The 17,091-nt window shown below is 41.1% G+C and overlaps 1 protein-coding gene across 1 annotated transcript in view; it reads right to left on the reverse strand.

The window, feature by feature from the left end:
- Positions 1–2,947: 2,947 nt before the first annotated feature.
- Positions 2,948–17,091, reverse strand: part of HECW2 (HECT, C2 and WW domain containing E3 ubiquitin protein ligase 2) — a 153,413-nt gene continuing 139,269 nt past the window's right edge. The window contains exon 29 of the mRNA XM_054636439.2: positions 2,948–11,788. Within this exon, the coding sequence (XP_054492414.1) occupies positions 11,677–11,788 (112 nt within the window). The 3' untranslated portion in view covers positions 2,948–11,676. The remainder of the gene's footprint in view (positions 11,789–17,091) is intronic.

Genomic DNA, 17,091 nt, shown 5'->3' on the forward strand with positions numbered 1-17,091 from the left:
GACGGCGTCCCGTGCATCCCTCGCGGTGGGGAGCCGGGGACATGACCGCGCCCGCAGCGGTTCCGCTCCGTCCTGGTGCGGGATGTGGCGGGGACAGAGCCGGAGCCGCGGGGACAGAGGCCCCGTGCGGGCCCCGCCGCCGCTGCTGTGCGAGTGACGCAGCCGCGAAAGCTCCGAGACCGCAGCACTGGCCCAGTCCAGTTAGAAAGCGAGCCATAAACCAGTTGTCACAGTTCTCACCGAGAGCTGCCGGGAACAGAGCGCTTTCAGTCCTCCTCTAAAAGTACACGGCTCGCACGGAGCATGTTTGACAATCTCTTAGTCATGCATGCAAGTAGAAACAGGGTCTTCAGAGCCTCCTGAGAAGGCCACAGGAAAAAAAAAAAAAAGTTAAAAGACTCCAACCTGTGGTTTCAAAGACTCAAAATAGCCTAAAGCATGGTTCAGAAATTAGTTGAAGTCAGAAAGAGTTCTAAAATAGTTGCAATTTGTTTGTCAAATTCATTTCCTCTGAAGCAATCCAACCAGCAAGAAATTTGCAAACATCCGTTTTATAATACATTTGTCATGAAGGCAGTAATAGTAATGTAGCATAAGAGTTTAAGAGCTGTGTATTTAATTTCAGCAGTGCACCATTAGAGTTACTGGGGTAATTCTGTTTGTGCCATGGCACTGCCAGTGAAATGGGTAATTGCTGTGTTTATTACAGTGCCTAAGTCATGCAGTCACAGCAAGGCTTGCATTAAGATGAGAGTAACATAAATGAAGATAAGAAAGCATTCTTGAAGAGTCTAGAATACGTCACACCATGTAGCTGGCAGACTGAGGTACCTACTGAAAAATGTAACTCCTGCTTGAACTTCCATCTGGCTTTTTAGCACTTTGAGCTGTGGATATTTTTGACAAAAGCAGTCCAAAATCTTTTACTCTCTCCCACAGAGTTTGACCATCTCCACAAGGTTCCAGATCATACCCTTTCTTGATTATAACATGATTTCAAATACATCTGTCAAATAAAAATACAACATATGGACAGGATGGGTTTTGTTGAGAAGTGCTCTTTGTGCAGTATGAAAAGCAGGCAGCATTCCAAACATACCAAATGAGCCACAGAGTAAATTTAAATGATGGCCACAATTAAGATGTTTTAGGTTATTATAGCACATGGTGCCAAGAAGTAAATGACGGTGCTTATGTTTGTCTCCTTAGCTGCTTTTTTGTCTTTACTGATGCTTTTCAGGATCTGCTCTACTCTCCCTTTAAGTTTTGAAAACCAAGTAAATACCAAAAATGCTTCATGACATGCATGTTATTGTACTCTTGGTTATCTGTTTCTATAATGCCATGGAAACATGAATGGCACTTAGAGAAGGGTATAATTGACAGGACTCCACCCTGAGGACTTTGGAATTTTACTTAGCTACACCACAACTGAGAAGGACAAACAGAGGTGGAGGAGGGGGAATGGGTAGGCTGAAGGTCACAACAGCACAGGATCACGAACTATTATTATTCCTAATGTATACACCTGGTCTGTGGGATCATTAAAAAATAGCAATTAAAGGTGTTAGCTTCATAACTCCCATTCTTAGTTACTTCTTCTCTGGCTTACCTTGATTATCGGTTCATTATAAAGCTGGCTCTTTTCAGCTTGCAGAGGCTTTCACGGAGAGAACGATTCCCCCACTTGATGAGCAGCCATTTAGCACAGCTGCCATGCACAGCCCCCGGTGATCAGAGGCACAGGTGTTCCAGGCAGCCAGCCTTGTGGAAAAAGCTCTGCTCCCTCAAGGAATGCTGGTTTCAGCTCAGGTCATGATGTTTGAAGAGATGGCACCTACCCTTCTCAGCAGGGAACTGTACAGTGGGGACAAGCACACGACATTAAGAGCTGCACAGCTGGAAGCTCAGTGTGTCTGAGCCTTCTCCAACTCGCTTTTATTTAATATAGGTCATTTTAAAAAATCTGATCCCCCCCGTGCTAAAATCTCTGCACCACCTTCTCACACAAGGCAGGCAATGCTCAGTGCAGTGGGAAATCTCTGGATTCCCCCCAGCTGCCTCAGTGTCACCCAGCGCGAGCTCCAGGCCAACTGCAGTGTTTACACCGAGGGAAAGTGAGTGAGTGGTTGTGCACTCTGTGGCATCAGTTATCAGCGACCTGGATGAAAATACCTCACGAGTCTGACATCAAGAATGACAGAGAACAGATTCTGAAAGGGCTCCAGTCCCAAAGCCTCACTTCTTCCCACAGCAGCTCTCTTTCAATGACTCAGGTTAGCTTGCACCTCATCTTGAGTAGCAGCAAGAGAATGCAAAATCACCTTCTAGAAAAAGTTTTTTAAAAATGGAAATGTCACTTCACCATCAGGTTCTCCAAACAGTTTGTGTAACACACAGGAGAAGTGTCAAGGTGCCATTTAACCATTCTCCTTGGGCTGTGTCGTGGTGGGGAGAACCCTTGCCTAAGAGCTGATGAAAGACCAGTTTCTCCCACTCTAACCACTACCATCTCTTAGAAAAGAAGAAGGAAATATTTGGTAGGGGCCACTGACTTTAATAAAAGACAACAGATGGCATTTCCCTGTGAAAAAGAGAGCTTTCCTGAGTTACGGCCACTTCTGGGAAGTATTTTGCTGCCAGCTCTGGTGCTTTGTTTGTCATAAGGGTTTTGTTTTTTTTCATACGTAGCTCTTATTCAAATTATGTTGCATATGGCTGCAGAATCCTTAATTTCCCCACTTCCAGAATCATGATTTGTAATATGCCAGACTCCACAGGCCACCAGAAATCACTTAGCAAAGGAGATGTCAGAAAGAGTATCTTGTGGTTTCTCTAAAGGTTTTTAAATGCTTCAAAAAGACAGAATGCTCTAAAGGTACTTACTTCAAAAAGGATGTTACAGCATATTCAGAGGCACAATAAAAGAGATGTTTTACAAAGCAGATTTTGTAAGAAGATTTATTTTAATTAAGTGATTTCATGATGAAACATGGTCTTAAACAAAATAGAGATCAGTATGAAAATAAAATTATACACAGAAAATTCTTTTCCCCAAATGTTTTTGAGTAACAGGGAATACAACACAACAGTCCTGTATTCAAATTATGTAAATCTGTGAGCAGTCAAACATTATAGTACATTCCTTGAAGCCAGGCACAATGACACACATTGTGTGCCCCTGTAACACACTCAACACATTTTCTATCTCTTCTCTCTGCCTCGAAGAAAAAAATCCTGAAATGTAATGCAATGTAAATAGGGAAAAGGAGGGAAACCATCTTAATGCTTGAAGCAGGTATTCCCCATTGAGTGTTTTGTGAAAGTCATGTACCAAATTCAGATGAAACTTAATCTGGCTTGTAGAAAGATAGAAAAACTTGGAATTGTACTTGATATACAGTCTTGTGAACACTTTAACTGAAAAGTATGGAAAGGATTAAAAAATACACCGTGTTCTACTTAAAGCTTAGAAATAAATATGCACTCCATATTCTCAGTGCCTGAAATTCTTTAAAAACAAAGAACTTGGTATAAAATTATATCAAGTAATTGTCAAAAATGAGGAAGATGCACCTATAATCCTGTTAGATTCTGGATGCCTGCATCCCCACTACAAAAACTTGTAAAACTCTACACACTTTCAAACATGCTGAATAATCCAAACTGTAACCTAGCAAGGGCAGGAACATCAACTGACTTGGGGGTAGCAGTATTCCACACCACATCCCTCATTACCACCTTCTCCTCTAAAGAACTCCCTTTCCATACTGTACCAGCCCTTACAAGTAGAAATGTTCAGTCAATTATTCAAAAAGCAGCCTTGCTGATCAGGATTCATGGATGCCCTCAAGGCTACATCATTCCCAGGAAAAACAGCGTGCAAAGAAAAAGCATCCTCCACGTGTGATTTATGTAGTTAATATTATCATAATTCTCCTCCTCCCTGCAATGCTGATAATAAACAGCAGTCTCCTGAGTGTTGCAGACTCATTGCAGAAAAATGTCCTGCTGAATGGAACTATTGAACCAGTATGGTTCAACATGGGAGTTGTCTTCTCATTTAGGACTTCAAGTTTATATAAAACTCCTACCGTCTCAGTGACCATGTTGCACAAGAAAACTCACAAGGAATTCCTCTCCTGACTCTCATATTCAATCATTCAATAGTCTTATCGTTCAGGTAAAAAAAACAGGTCAGCTTTTAGGTACAGAAACCCATCATGAAACCCTCCCACCCTCTTACACAGTATTTTTTTGATAATGTCATTAGAGTGTGAATGGAATCAAGACTTGCATTTGCTTGGCTAAAACTACCAAGGTCATTGAGAAAATTCTAATTACCCTAAGTGAGCTTTGGAAATGCCACATCAATCCTTGTCTTTGTTGAAATGCATGGTCCTTATACAACCATAATGCAAATATCAAGTATATTAAAAAAAAATACCAAAATCTGCATTTTGACACATCTGAACATTAGGGATTTGGCCATCACATTGAAAAGGGAAAGTCACCATTGGTTGTGGTGATTTAATCTTTTATCAGAAGTGGTATCCCTTGCCAATGCAGATAATAATAAACAGTCATTACTTGTACAAACATAAGACCATTTCCAGTCACCACCCTTATTTTATTTAGAAGCCTTAGTTTTCCTGAAAACAGCCCAAACAAAAAACCAACCCAGTCCCAATAAAACGAAACAAGAAAGCCAAACCACATAGAATTTTCTGATTGTGTACTTATTTTCAAAGCTAATAATCAGTTAAAGCATGTCCTGCAGTTGCAGTAACACCAATGTATTTCAGGATGAACACTCATTTTTTCCTAGGTGCATTATCATAGCCTAATTTTCAAGTAGGAAGTGTCCTGTTTTATATCCCAGGGCTCATCACAGCTCACTGTCCTGCTCCCTACCCTTGAAGTGCAGTCCTTTCTCTGTGCCTACTCTCAGCCTTGTGCTCACTCCAGCCCTCCTCCACGGCTGTATCTCGTGTGCTGCGTGGAACTGCCCTGTCTTATCATTACAGCACCTACAATTACATTCCTGCTTGGAATTATTTATGAGGCGTCCCAGATTTATTTTCTTATTCATACAGTAATCGATTTTAAAATTAGTGAGCTCCAACGTCTGACTGCAGTCAGCGTGGCAATTAAATATGATGTCTCAGCAAAATCCTCTTTTATTGACCTTATACTGCTGGATGGGCATTTCTAACTATGAAAAATGTAATCCTCGTTTAAAATGGAAGACGTTGAATAGTCAGTGGAGTGTTTCATGAGCTGCTTGTATTGCAAGTAGCAGGCATCAGAGAAACAATGAGCTTTTGGGAAAAATCCAGCTCAAGGGCTGCATGAGAAAGCCTCCAGCTGTGGAAGGCACAGTCCTCACTATGGGAACAGATCTCCTGCTGCTGTGATTTCTGGATCAGCATCACCTGCCTCACTGCAAAGGCTCTGCACCCACCTGGCCAACAGCCTGGGGCAGCCCATGGGGCCCACAAGTTCCGGCAATGTAAAACATTGCAAGCAAAATCCCCTGCCTCATTAATTTTGCAAAACCAAAACCAAAAGATATTTTACCCTTGGATATCTAATCAACTATTTTTAAAACCACTTTTATGACTATTTTTATTGAACAGCTCAGTCTTGATGTCAGAGTAACAGTCATCCTGTCGACTCTGGACTGAGGGAGCTGCTTTTGAAAGCAAACCCATACCCAGAGTCTTACTGTGATATTACAGCTCCAGTCAGCGTAGGTGGTCAGCAATTGTCTCTGGGTGATTGCAGGATTATGTGCAATCAAAAGGGACAGGATGGATGGCTTTGGAAGGCAGCCCAGAATAAGGGAGACCAGAGTCCTGTGGAGTTCTGTAGGTCTATACATTTAAAAGCTAATTGATGCCAGCACAAAAGGATGTTAAATTAGTTGAACAATATACCTCCTGAGTGCTTAACAAAAGCCTCCAAGTAGGCAAGGCTTTTTCTAACACGGGCTGAATGAGAAGCTTCTCAAAGTTCTGAAAACAAGAAACAACTGAAACCCAAGAGATAAAGTTGCATTATTCAGAAGTTTTTTAACGGGTGAAAGAATTGAGAGCAGCATAGCTCGGCTCCCTTTCACATCCATCATAGCTTTGAGAAATTTGTCAGAATACATCTCTAGTTAAAATTTTAGTATCATTATTCTGCAATGTAATCTGAAAGGAAACAAGTTCAAATTTTGAAATATTGACTTAGAAAGGGGCTAATCAATGAGTGTAGCTACTATTTCACATAGTCCTCAGGAGGTATTTTTAAATGCATTTAGAATACATACAGACACTTCAATGGATTGTAACCATTCCAGGAGCCCTTGACTGTCATCCTTTTACCAAAAATCAGGAGGAACCTTTCTAAACAGTGGCCAGAAGGTCAGTCATATAAAACAGAATTATCAAGTAATCATGATTTCACCTTAAAATACCTACAGCGTAATATGGCTCTGAGCAAAACCTATGAAGTAAAGTCCTAAAGGAAAATATTTAGTAAAAATACTACAAATGTTTAAGTAAAAAATATTTCACAGCAATGAACATCCCAAATAGTAGTAGCCTAATGCCAACATTAGTCAGTCTAAAGCTGAACAGAAGCACTATGAAGTTCATGGTTTATTTGGAAGACATGCAAAATATAAACCATCTTTCTGTGAAAATTCTGTGTTTGGAGGGTCAGCATTGTAATTCTGCATACTGCTAACTGAAGTGGGTTATACTGCCTTTACAGTAAAGTTATTCTTTTCCTCTACTATTTACCTAACATATATTTAGTTTTCCAGCAAACAAGTAATTTCAAATTCAACCTCCAAAAATTTTTTATTGTAAAATATTTAGGCAAAAGGCTAAACTAGTCCAAGAGCAGCCACTGTGGTTGCACTAACAAAATCGTAAAGAATTTTCTACTTAAACTGATGAGCCAGTCAACCCATAGCATTTCTGCAGTTCTGCTTTATAGCACATAACTGAGCCAAAACACAAACAGTTTAAGAAGCCAGCTTTGAGTAATTCTTCTGAAATTTTGCTTGGAGTTCAATTGCTAGCCCAGAGAGAAAACGGTGAGAAGGGGAAACAACAATAGATGAAAGCTACATCTGCGATCTTATGACTGGAGATCAACCTTCTGCTCAATTCCCTAAGTGCTAACAGGAATATATTAACCTTCCACATAAAAAAAAGTGGCAGGAAAAACAACACTATTAGTATAATGCAATGCAGATAAGTTTCATTCACTGAAAACAAGTAATTTGCTTTATGCTATGGGAAGTGAACTTACACTGGCCATTCAAACACAGCTGCTGAAGTTTCCCTGATGTGAACAGGGATTCCCTCAGTCCAGAGGCAGCCTGCTTCAAGCAGTTCCCTAAAACTCTGCAGCTACCACTGCAGAAACTCAGTAAACATCTGCAATTAATACTGCTGAGATTACATTTAACAACCAGATGATACCACTGCAAATGCTTCAGAAGGAATTTTTTTTTTAAAACTTTTTTTAAAGGATTAAAAATACATAAGAAACCACAAACCTCTCCTGTTTCCTATAATTTTAAACTGAGCAAACTACCAGCCGGGTGCTCTGCCAGTCCAGCTCCTACCAGAAGCTCTGTGTGATGTCCTGCCAGGGCACTGCTGCCCAGATTTTCGGCTCCCCGAAGATTACAGCTATTCCCCGCCCCCGTGCCCCGGGGCCGCCTGCTGCCATGTGCAGCTCATGTGGTGCCCCTGAGCAGCCTTGCCTGGGAACGCACAAGAGCTCACCCCACTTACTCTCTAAGGCATGGTAGCATTTTTTATGGTAAGGTCAGTACAGGATAATGAAAATGATGTTTGAAAGCAAAAGGAGGGAAATATTTGATGAATACCGAGGAAAAACAGCAGGCAGGGAGTGGGTGGGGAAGAAGGTCTGGATTGAAAGGCTTTCCTGTCCTGCCAGGTGCTGCTGGCAGTGTGACAGAGGTGGCAGATGGCTGTGCCCTGCTGCTGTGGGCAAAGGCACCACTGCCCTCACTGCTGCTGGCCTACAGACTCTCAATGGGTGACTGCTACAGCAGGTGCCCCAGTGCACAGCTTCATTGATTCCAAGCTTTTGTGGTGTATTTAGGAGTGTTCTGGCTGTAACCTGACTGCCAGCAGTGCCAGGTGAGCAAAGCACACCTCTGCTGGGCTGGCACACTGGGACCCGGGGAGAGAGGCCCTGCCCTGGCATGTGGGGCACAGAGGCCACTCTGCTGCCAGCCTGCCCAGCCTGCAGTGACCTGGGAGCTGCTTTCTGGCTGGTGATGTGTGGCTCCACTTCCCAGCAGAGCAGGAAACATGGGCTGCAGGAAACAATTCCTGCAGGGACATCCCCTGCCAGCCTCTGTGTGATGGAGATGCTGCGGGTTGAGTTAGTATGAGTTGTCATTGGCTGAAGGGATTCTTCTGTCCACTTTTTTCCTTCCTAAATGCAAAGCTCCGTAGCACCATCTGGAAAAGCTCTTAGGAGGTACAGAGCTTGGAAATGCTCCCCAGCCTTGCTCTGTGTGGACCCTCATCCCTGCTACACTGTGTCATAAGCAATAGCATTGTGGTTGCCTGCTGCAGCCAAGCTGCAGGACATGAAAGCTGGCTTTCCCTTGGGACACATTTAATGGGAATGGCTTCAAAACCAAAGGGAGAACATTCCAAGCAGTTGCCAGGAGATGTGGGTATCTGACTAAGCTCAGGCTTCCTCTCCTCTGCTCCCTCCTTGCTAATCCCTTAGAGCAGCAGCATCCCTTACACATCACAAAAAGCCAAGTGCTCGAGGCAGCACAGGGAGCTGTACCCAGCTGACACCTCAGCCTTCACACAGCGTTGTTTTGGAGTCCCCCAGGGGATGTTGGCAGCACAGGAGGAAGCAGCAACTTCTCCTTAGTCTCTCTTGGCTTTAGTGCTACAAAGACTCTGGATTTTTTTTAAATTTATCTATTTTCTAACTGACAGCTGCCCCACTTGTGACCCTGTCACATCTTCACAGAATATTGGATTATCATGGCTGATTTCAATTATTTTTACATGCATAAATACAGAACAAATGGGTGCAGTAGATATATTTAAATAAAAATTGACAAGATGCATTTATTGTTTTAGTTTTGTACAAAAGCATAACTTAAAAGGCAAACTAGTATAAACTTACTTTGTGCCAAATATTTAAACTTTTCATTCCAAAGAGTATCTGGTTCAAAACTTGTAGATACAGTTTCCACCTGGGAAATCTCTTTTTTAAGACCACAGATAACACAGTATTGAAAAATGAAAATTCTGTAGTCCCTCAACCAATCAGAAGTTGCATTCTGCTCTGAGTGCCAGAATTGTAGCTACTCAGTGAATGGATCCCATGAAACATGAGCCATGCTGGAGTGACCTGCTGAAAAGTCAGTTTCCCTACTGCTCATTCATGTTCTGAAAAGAGATGTGCATTAGGACCCGTGACATGCAATCTTAGCAAAGACTGATAAATATACGTGTAGAAACAGGGCGATGTGTTTGGATTTTTCTTTGCTACTTCATACCAGCCAGAAGTAGCCTAAGAAAACCTAAGTTACTTAAGAGAGTCCCAGATGTCATGCAGAAGCTCAATTATCCTTGAAATAAAAGAATGCTTTCGCCCTGATTTTGCTTTTCCTTTGCACATGTGCCATTTCCTCAGTAAGTCTGAAGGGTTTTCTCAGTCACCACCACAGCTGCAGCTGCCTGTGCCTCGGAGGGGGACTGGCAGTCTCTGCTGACGACATCTCCAGGGACGCTCGCCTCTGCTGGAACAAACCTCCCACCAGAACAAGCAGGACACCTCCCTCAGACGCCCCTTCAGGAGCCTCCAAAGCAAGAAGGTTACTTCAAAAGCTACTTTCCCTGCAGAACAGAGCTTGCTGTGCTGCAGCACTACCAAAGGGCTCTAGCACAGAGCTGGATTCGTGTTCTTGTCATCCAGTGTCCAAGTGCAACTCCTGCCATTTGAAAATGTGGTGGAAGCAGCGCGTGACGGCAGCTGTGCAAGAAATGGGGCACAGCTGCACGAGTGTTCCACAAGACCATCTGGAGGAAAAGTACCAAAAATAGAAGCGAGCAAGCCTCGTGTATTTCAGCAAAATTAAGCATAAAGAAATCGGTGTCCATGCAGTGTTTGATATGCCATAGAAACTGCTTCAAATAACATTGGATAAGAAAACTATTTATCAGTGAAAATGCAAGCTTGGACACTACGAACAGTTTACATCTTGTAGGTGTTCACTGATACAGGACAGTGGCATTATGACCAGTGGCTCACCTTAAAGAAGTTATTCATGGTTTTCCAAATGAGCTAGTGTTTTACAGTGCTGTACAAATAAAAAGTTGTGGGGAGCATATGAAATATTTGTATTAAATTCCACTGCATTAAGTTATCCAATGCATGAAAAATGACCCAGATGCATTTAAAATAAATGCATATTACAATATCACATATAGTATTATAAAATTATTACTTATGTGCACAGTCCTGATATCTATAGACATGGCACTGTGAAGAAAGCCTGGTTCCTAAGCATTTTTATAGATATTTGATAGTGATGCAATTTGCTATCAGTCAGATCATAATGTCCCTTCAACTTTGGTACATTCAGTGCAAAATATTTCTGGGAGTTTTTTTACTCTTATAAAAATAAAAGGCATTTTTTCCCCTGGAGAGTGCTTAAAGAATAAACACTAGCAGAATGTCTGTTCAAGCATGGAAAGTGACAAAACAGAAATAACACTTTTGTTTGCTTGTTTCCTGTTTACACTCTAAGAAACATAATATAACGAACCTATAAAAATAAACAGAAGTCACTGTGTTAGGGTTTTTTTCCTGATATGCTGTGATAAATTCCTAGTTTCTTCTTAAAATAGTTTCCATGCAGTATAAAGCATAAAATCAGTCTTATTAAGTTTATAAGTTCATTGTAACAGCTCATATTTTGTCATACACTGGCAAATGCATTTCCACAAACCTCCTCAATGCACAAGCTGTTGTTACATCCTTTGTTGCTGATTTTCCTTCCAACTCACTTCTGCCCCAGGAACTCGAGCTCTATGGTGTTCCCCATGCAGGCACTCGTAGTCTTAGGTAAAGCAAGACTATGCTGTTATAACATATGGCATAAAGTAATGTACCTTCATGAATTAAAAAAAAAAAAAAAAAAAAAGAATTTATAAAAGTTCAGTTGTATGCTTTTTTTGATAATTTACTGGGTAGGTAAGGGACTGAATGATTTCACATTTTGACTTGAATTTTCTATTGAACAACTTTGATGAAATCCAGTCCGTGGGTACATGTCAGTTTTGCAGTAGCCAGATGGATCACAACATGGCATCACGTTTCTGGTTTGCTCAGAACATAAACTTAAGAAGTGTAGCTATCCCAAAAACCCATGGATTGCAAGACTTGGCTTTCCCTGCACACCAGGCACCCTCTAGTTTCACTGTTGAGAATTCTGCCACTACCACAATGCTTTTTAATTGCTTCACAAGCTCCTTCGTGGAACCTCATTATTTGAATTGCACCATGAAACAATTTTCCTCTAGGGAATCCAATATAAAAGTTCATTCATTCCTTGAGAAGACAGATCCACAAAAGTCCAATGAGCTGGGCACTGTGGTTTGTGTATCACTCAAGTCCAAAAGTACTTGTCTCTTCTACTGCTGTCAACAGTTTTTCATATAACATAGAGAATGATGGGTAAGGGGGAAGGTCCAGACGATTGAAACAAGTGTGAGCCCTGAGGGGAAAAAGAGAGAGGAGGTGAAGAAGTGCATTATTTGAAAAGTTCAAAAGAGAACACACAGATTGGTATGTGCTTGAATAGAGATGGGCAGATAGTATTCTTTTGGAAGACTTTGTTCTGTCAAATGATGTTTTCCAACTGAACAGGTAGTGATGTTTAATCTACTTTCTTCTCATTAAAATAAGCCAGTAAGAAGCATTTATGAAGCTCTTTAGAAACATACTGACAGTCCAAAAGGCATGGGATAAATTTTATCCATCAAATGTGCATGAGAAAAAAAAAGAATGATTTAGCATGGTACAAGTCAAACAGTCTGGTCTGAAATCTTGGCTTTAAATGTGTCTTCTGAGATGCAGCCTTTCTTTTCTGTATGGATGATACTTGAATACTGTATTTGTAATGATAAGATATTTCCACACATCTCCAGATCTACAGGAAACAATTCTACAGTGGTAAAAACCAGATAAATTAGATGCTCTTCCTTCTACAGTTCCTTGGCATATAGATGGTGTTGTTGAGGCATACTGCTTGTGCTGATATTCCTAATGGACATATCTGCCCTAGAGGCCAGCAGCCTTTGGAATTACAAAAAACCATGCACAAACCTGGTTGCTAGAGGTTGCCCTGCTTTCTGAAGCGTGTGACCACGCATTTTATTTCTCAGTTTTTGAAGTCCATCTACCTGAAGTTTGTTGACACACTTGGAACTGTCTCTCAAATCCTCTTCCAGGGAATGAAAAGGGAGATAACAAAGGTTTCTCTTCATAATGGAACCATGGGTATCATTGCCTCACCTCAGGGCATGCTAAGGATGGTACTTTCTAAAACACTGAGGTGGATGAGCCTGCTCTAATGAAATAGACAATGTATTAATGTGATGGGATCCTGAGGATGAAATGATGCAAAGAGAAACTGGAAGAGGCATCTCTTCTGCTCTAAAGCTTTGTAACAAAGCCTCACTTTCAATTGATTTTCGAATTTTGGCAGGTCTCTGTTTACAAATACTTCAATCTTTTGCAATAAAATACATCATAGAATTATTTATTTAAATTCAATCCAGCTGAAAACCAAACTCTTCCTGCAGTGCCCTGCCCTTCATCAGTGTGATCTGTATTTTGCATAAATATGTAAGATGTTAAAAATGGAAGGACTGAACAAGCTCCCTCCTCACAGCAAACGCAACTCCTCATTTAACCTACCCAGTCCCAGAAATCCAGCTGTCTACCACAGACCTGCACAGACTTCCTCTGAGCCAGAAAGTACTGCCTTCCATGTGAGCAAATTCATTAATTGCCACTTTAAGTGCCTCTCAGCTCCCATCTATGGGAATGGAACATGGAGTGAAGTGGGTTAATCTCACTTGTTAAAAACCTCAGAGTCCATTACAAACTGGAACTCACTGAAGCTGAAACACCCACTCAGTTACAGCCTTTCGTGTCATAGAAATATCAGGCTGAAGATATGTATACACAGCACACAAGGTCACACCATTATTATAAACACAGTCCAAATACCAAATATGCAATCCCTTTGGAAAACATTGCCTTTAGCACCCTCCCCAAATCCAGTACCCTTAGAAGAACACTGCTGATACATGCTGTGTAGCAGAGATGGCATTTCCCCACTCCATATTCCAGGGGTCTGGTAAATTTTTTGTACCCGGGCATCTCTCTAAGGCTCCTGGAGGAAAGCTTTCTTTTTACTCCTCCTTTGCCTTTCCAAAAATCTTATAAAATAATATCTGTGATACAGATTTTATTGTTCCATGTCTTGCAGAGTACTTAAAAAAACCTGAAAATAGTCTCTTATGAAGAAAGAAAAAGAATTAAGACCAGCAGCAACTGGAACTCAGTGATCCCTTGAATTCAATGTAGAGTGCTGAAGAGTCTTAGGCAATTAAGAGCCTAACCACATGCTTCTGCTCCATGGGGCTGACAGCCACTCATTAGAACTATGGATCATGCTGTGTGGGCTGTAAAACCACAAATTATAAAAGACACAGTATATAATTAGCAAGGGATTCATTACGAACTGGTTTAATAGTAAGCTGGCATGTTGTTTACATTTATTAAGAGAACTGAGTTTTATCTTATTTTGAGGGCAGTTTTGAAAATGGAATCACTTACTGTGGAAAACCAAGTAATTAAAAAAGACAAAAACAAGACCTTTGTCTTCTGAGGCGATGCAAGCTTTTCCAACCCCAGCACACAACTTCCTAAGTCCTTGAGACAAACATGGTTTTTTCCTTCTGGGTAGTATCTTCCCATTCCAACATTTCAAACCACATGGGCACTGACTGTTCATCTTCCTGGGCTCACATCTTATGACAACATAAAAACCCATCTTGGTTCCTAAAGTCTAAGTTCCCAGATTCCCAATTAAATTCCCTTTCACTTTGATTACCATAGTAAAAGAGAGTGATTTAGGATTAAAATGCAGCAGTCAGACATAAATATAATTTCCAAGTCAATCATCACATGAATGAATAAATAATGTACAGCAATGAACCTGGAACCAATTTCTCAGCATGGGAGTGAATTGAAAGAGTAATGGTCCCTTCCCCTAGTTTAGTCTAATCTGCAACACAGTGTAAAAGAAGGAAGTAGAAGTGGCACTGGGGTAGCAATAGTTATGCTAGACCCATAATAATCAACCTTTCCAGGGCATTTTACATGCTCCCTAGTTAGTGTCAAAGACAGCAATGCAAGCTGGGCAACCTGACATGTTCCTCACAGAAATCTCACTGTTTGGATTCAGCAGAGCTGATTACACAGCAGTCAGAACAGTGGGAACTAGGCAAACATCTAGTGAAAACTTTTGTGTTTACATTCACAGCTGCTCAGGCCACAGTCACATACCTAAGTGACTATCCTAGCTGCCCTTTGTGTCTCAGACCAGGAAGAAGAGATGGGGATGGGTATTCTTACATGTTTTCAGCACTGCAGTAATGTTTTTAGAAACAGAGGAAGAAACTAAGTCCACTGACCTGTTAAATCCTCACTTTTGCCACCCGAGCACCGAGCACTATCAAATTTCACAGGCACTCCTGCTAAGAGGGCAATTTGCAAAGTACAACGCTGCTAGGAGTGAGTGATGGTGCCTTAACATAAAAGCTTTAGTTATCAGAGAATCAGTAAGAGTCACAGAGTCCTAGGGCAGCGTTCCCAGCAGATCCAGCGATGTGTTTACACATGCTGGGCTTGTTTGGAAACCTCTTGAAAGCGGCTACTCGGGGTTGTAGTTACTGATGTGTTACCTCCAAGTCAGTACCTGGTGTTTGCACAGGGAGTCTCAGAGGCTGCTGAGACCCAGGCTGAAGCTGCACTGCATCCAAGAACTACACATGTAAAAATGCAAACAGCACTTTTGGCTTGGGGCTTAACCCATTTCAGCACTAGAATGGAAGAGGTTTCATTTTTTATGAGATCAAGGTTTACCATGTGTGAATACCAGGAACTGCTTGCTCATGATGACTGCAGGTCTTTGTCACACACAGTTGTTTTTATTTTAATTCTCACATTTGTATGGTACAAACGATCCAGAGAGACAAGATTCAAATGTTTGCTAACCAAGGGAAAGTGGGGTAAGTGAAATTTCAATGAATGATACAACCTCTTAAATGTGAGGAGCTGGCATTTCCCCTACATTTGTTGAACAGCCTATGACAATTCTCCATATTGCACTTTTGGAAGCAGTTTTATTCTGCAATTTATCTCAACCAGGGTTCTGCATAACCTTTCCAAAGGAAATTCTGAACATCCTGTTCTGGCAGGTCCTGACCTTTTCCAACTCTGCTTGCAAGCACCAGGAATTTCAGCTTCAGAGAATATATGGAAAAAATCATGCAATCTCTTTTCTTACTTAAACTCACAAAAAAAAATCTTGATTTTGAAGTCAGAAATTATTTTTTAAAAAGTCACAGCTTTTACTTCTTAAAACAGAATCAAAGCTAGTCCATAAGCCAATCATAATCAAACTATAAAGGAACTTATTGGACTACAAGATATTACTAGGTCCCCAGATGACATTTGATATGAAATAGCAATTTTCAAGATTTGGATTCCTTTAATCCTCAGTTGCCTGGCTCTCATTTGTGCTGTAAACAGGAAAGATGGCTCTTTTTAAAGGCCACCTGCTGTGCTTCTGGATTTCACAGCACCACTTCTGTGTCCATGACCTTCTCCATGCAGTTCTGATGGCAGCAGCCAACCCAAGAGACATTTTTGCCTCTGACCTTGTGCTGGAGGAAAAACCTACATGTTGCTGGTCAGAGAGACTCTGAGTGTCTCTGACAGCCACCCTGTGTCTAAGATGAGACTCTGAATGCAAGTTATTCCTGAGGCATCTTGTTTATGAGGAGTGGGTTTAAGATTAGGGTTGAGCTGCCTCCATGGATCAGCCCAGCCCAAAGCCACCTCCAGAGGCTGTACACAGCATACTAAAGCTGAGGTCTGATTAAACAGAGTTAGGCTGCCCACACTCCATGCACTAATCTGTGTCTAACCACTCCTAACTCATTCTAGAGGCTGCAGAATCACAGAACTGGGTCAAAGAAAATCTCCCAGCTATCAGTCTCAACACAATAAAGACAAGAACCTGTAATTTTCTGTCAATGAAGAAACCAAGCTGAAGGTGGTTTTTTCATCATTCACATTATTAGTCTAGTCCTGGCATTGTTACCATGGACATCTGAAGATAACTCTTTTTTCTGCTCCAAAAATTGGAAAGTTTTTTTTTTTTAATCTTTTCATCCTTCTCCTCTAAACCTGTCCTACCCAATATAAATTGCAAGGCTTGTACATCTCAAGTCCTGCTTTTATATCTTGGACTCTGGTACTGTTCCTTTACCCTCTTCACCTATTTCAATTGATCTTACTTGTTCTCTTTGAAATCCTCACCTTTTTTGTCTCTCTTGCTGCTTCTCAAGTGAAATTACTCCCTCTCACCTATTCTGCACTCACAACTTGCCTCTTCAGTTAACCCTTGACATCAGACCAAGCATAAAAATTGTATCACTGAACTATACTATAAAGCCTGTGTCTGATGCAAAAAATATGATAGTAGCTTTCAGTCAGACATAGTCACAACAGCTATTTCATTTTAATTCATATTCATTTTTGGTCCTAACTTGTGAACTGCATGTTCAGTAAGTAAATACTTGCACATTTAATAAAATAAAGTATGTCAGAAGTAGCTATCATTCTAAGATAATTTTCCATGAGAAAAACACCACAATATGGATGTCAGCCACAGTTACACTGCCTTGTCCAGCTTAAGAGACCAAAACTGAGTTCAAA

The sequence above is a fragment of the Agelaius phoeniceus genome, chromosome 7, assembly GCF_051311805.1.
Source record: "Agelaius phoeniceus isolate bAgePho1 chromosome 7, bAgePho1.hap1, whole genome shotgun sequence".
Lineage (NCBI taxonomy): Eukaryota > Metazoa > Chordata > Aves > Passeriformes > Icteridae > Agelaius > Agelaius phoeniceus.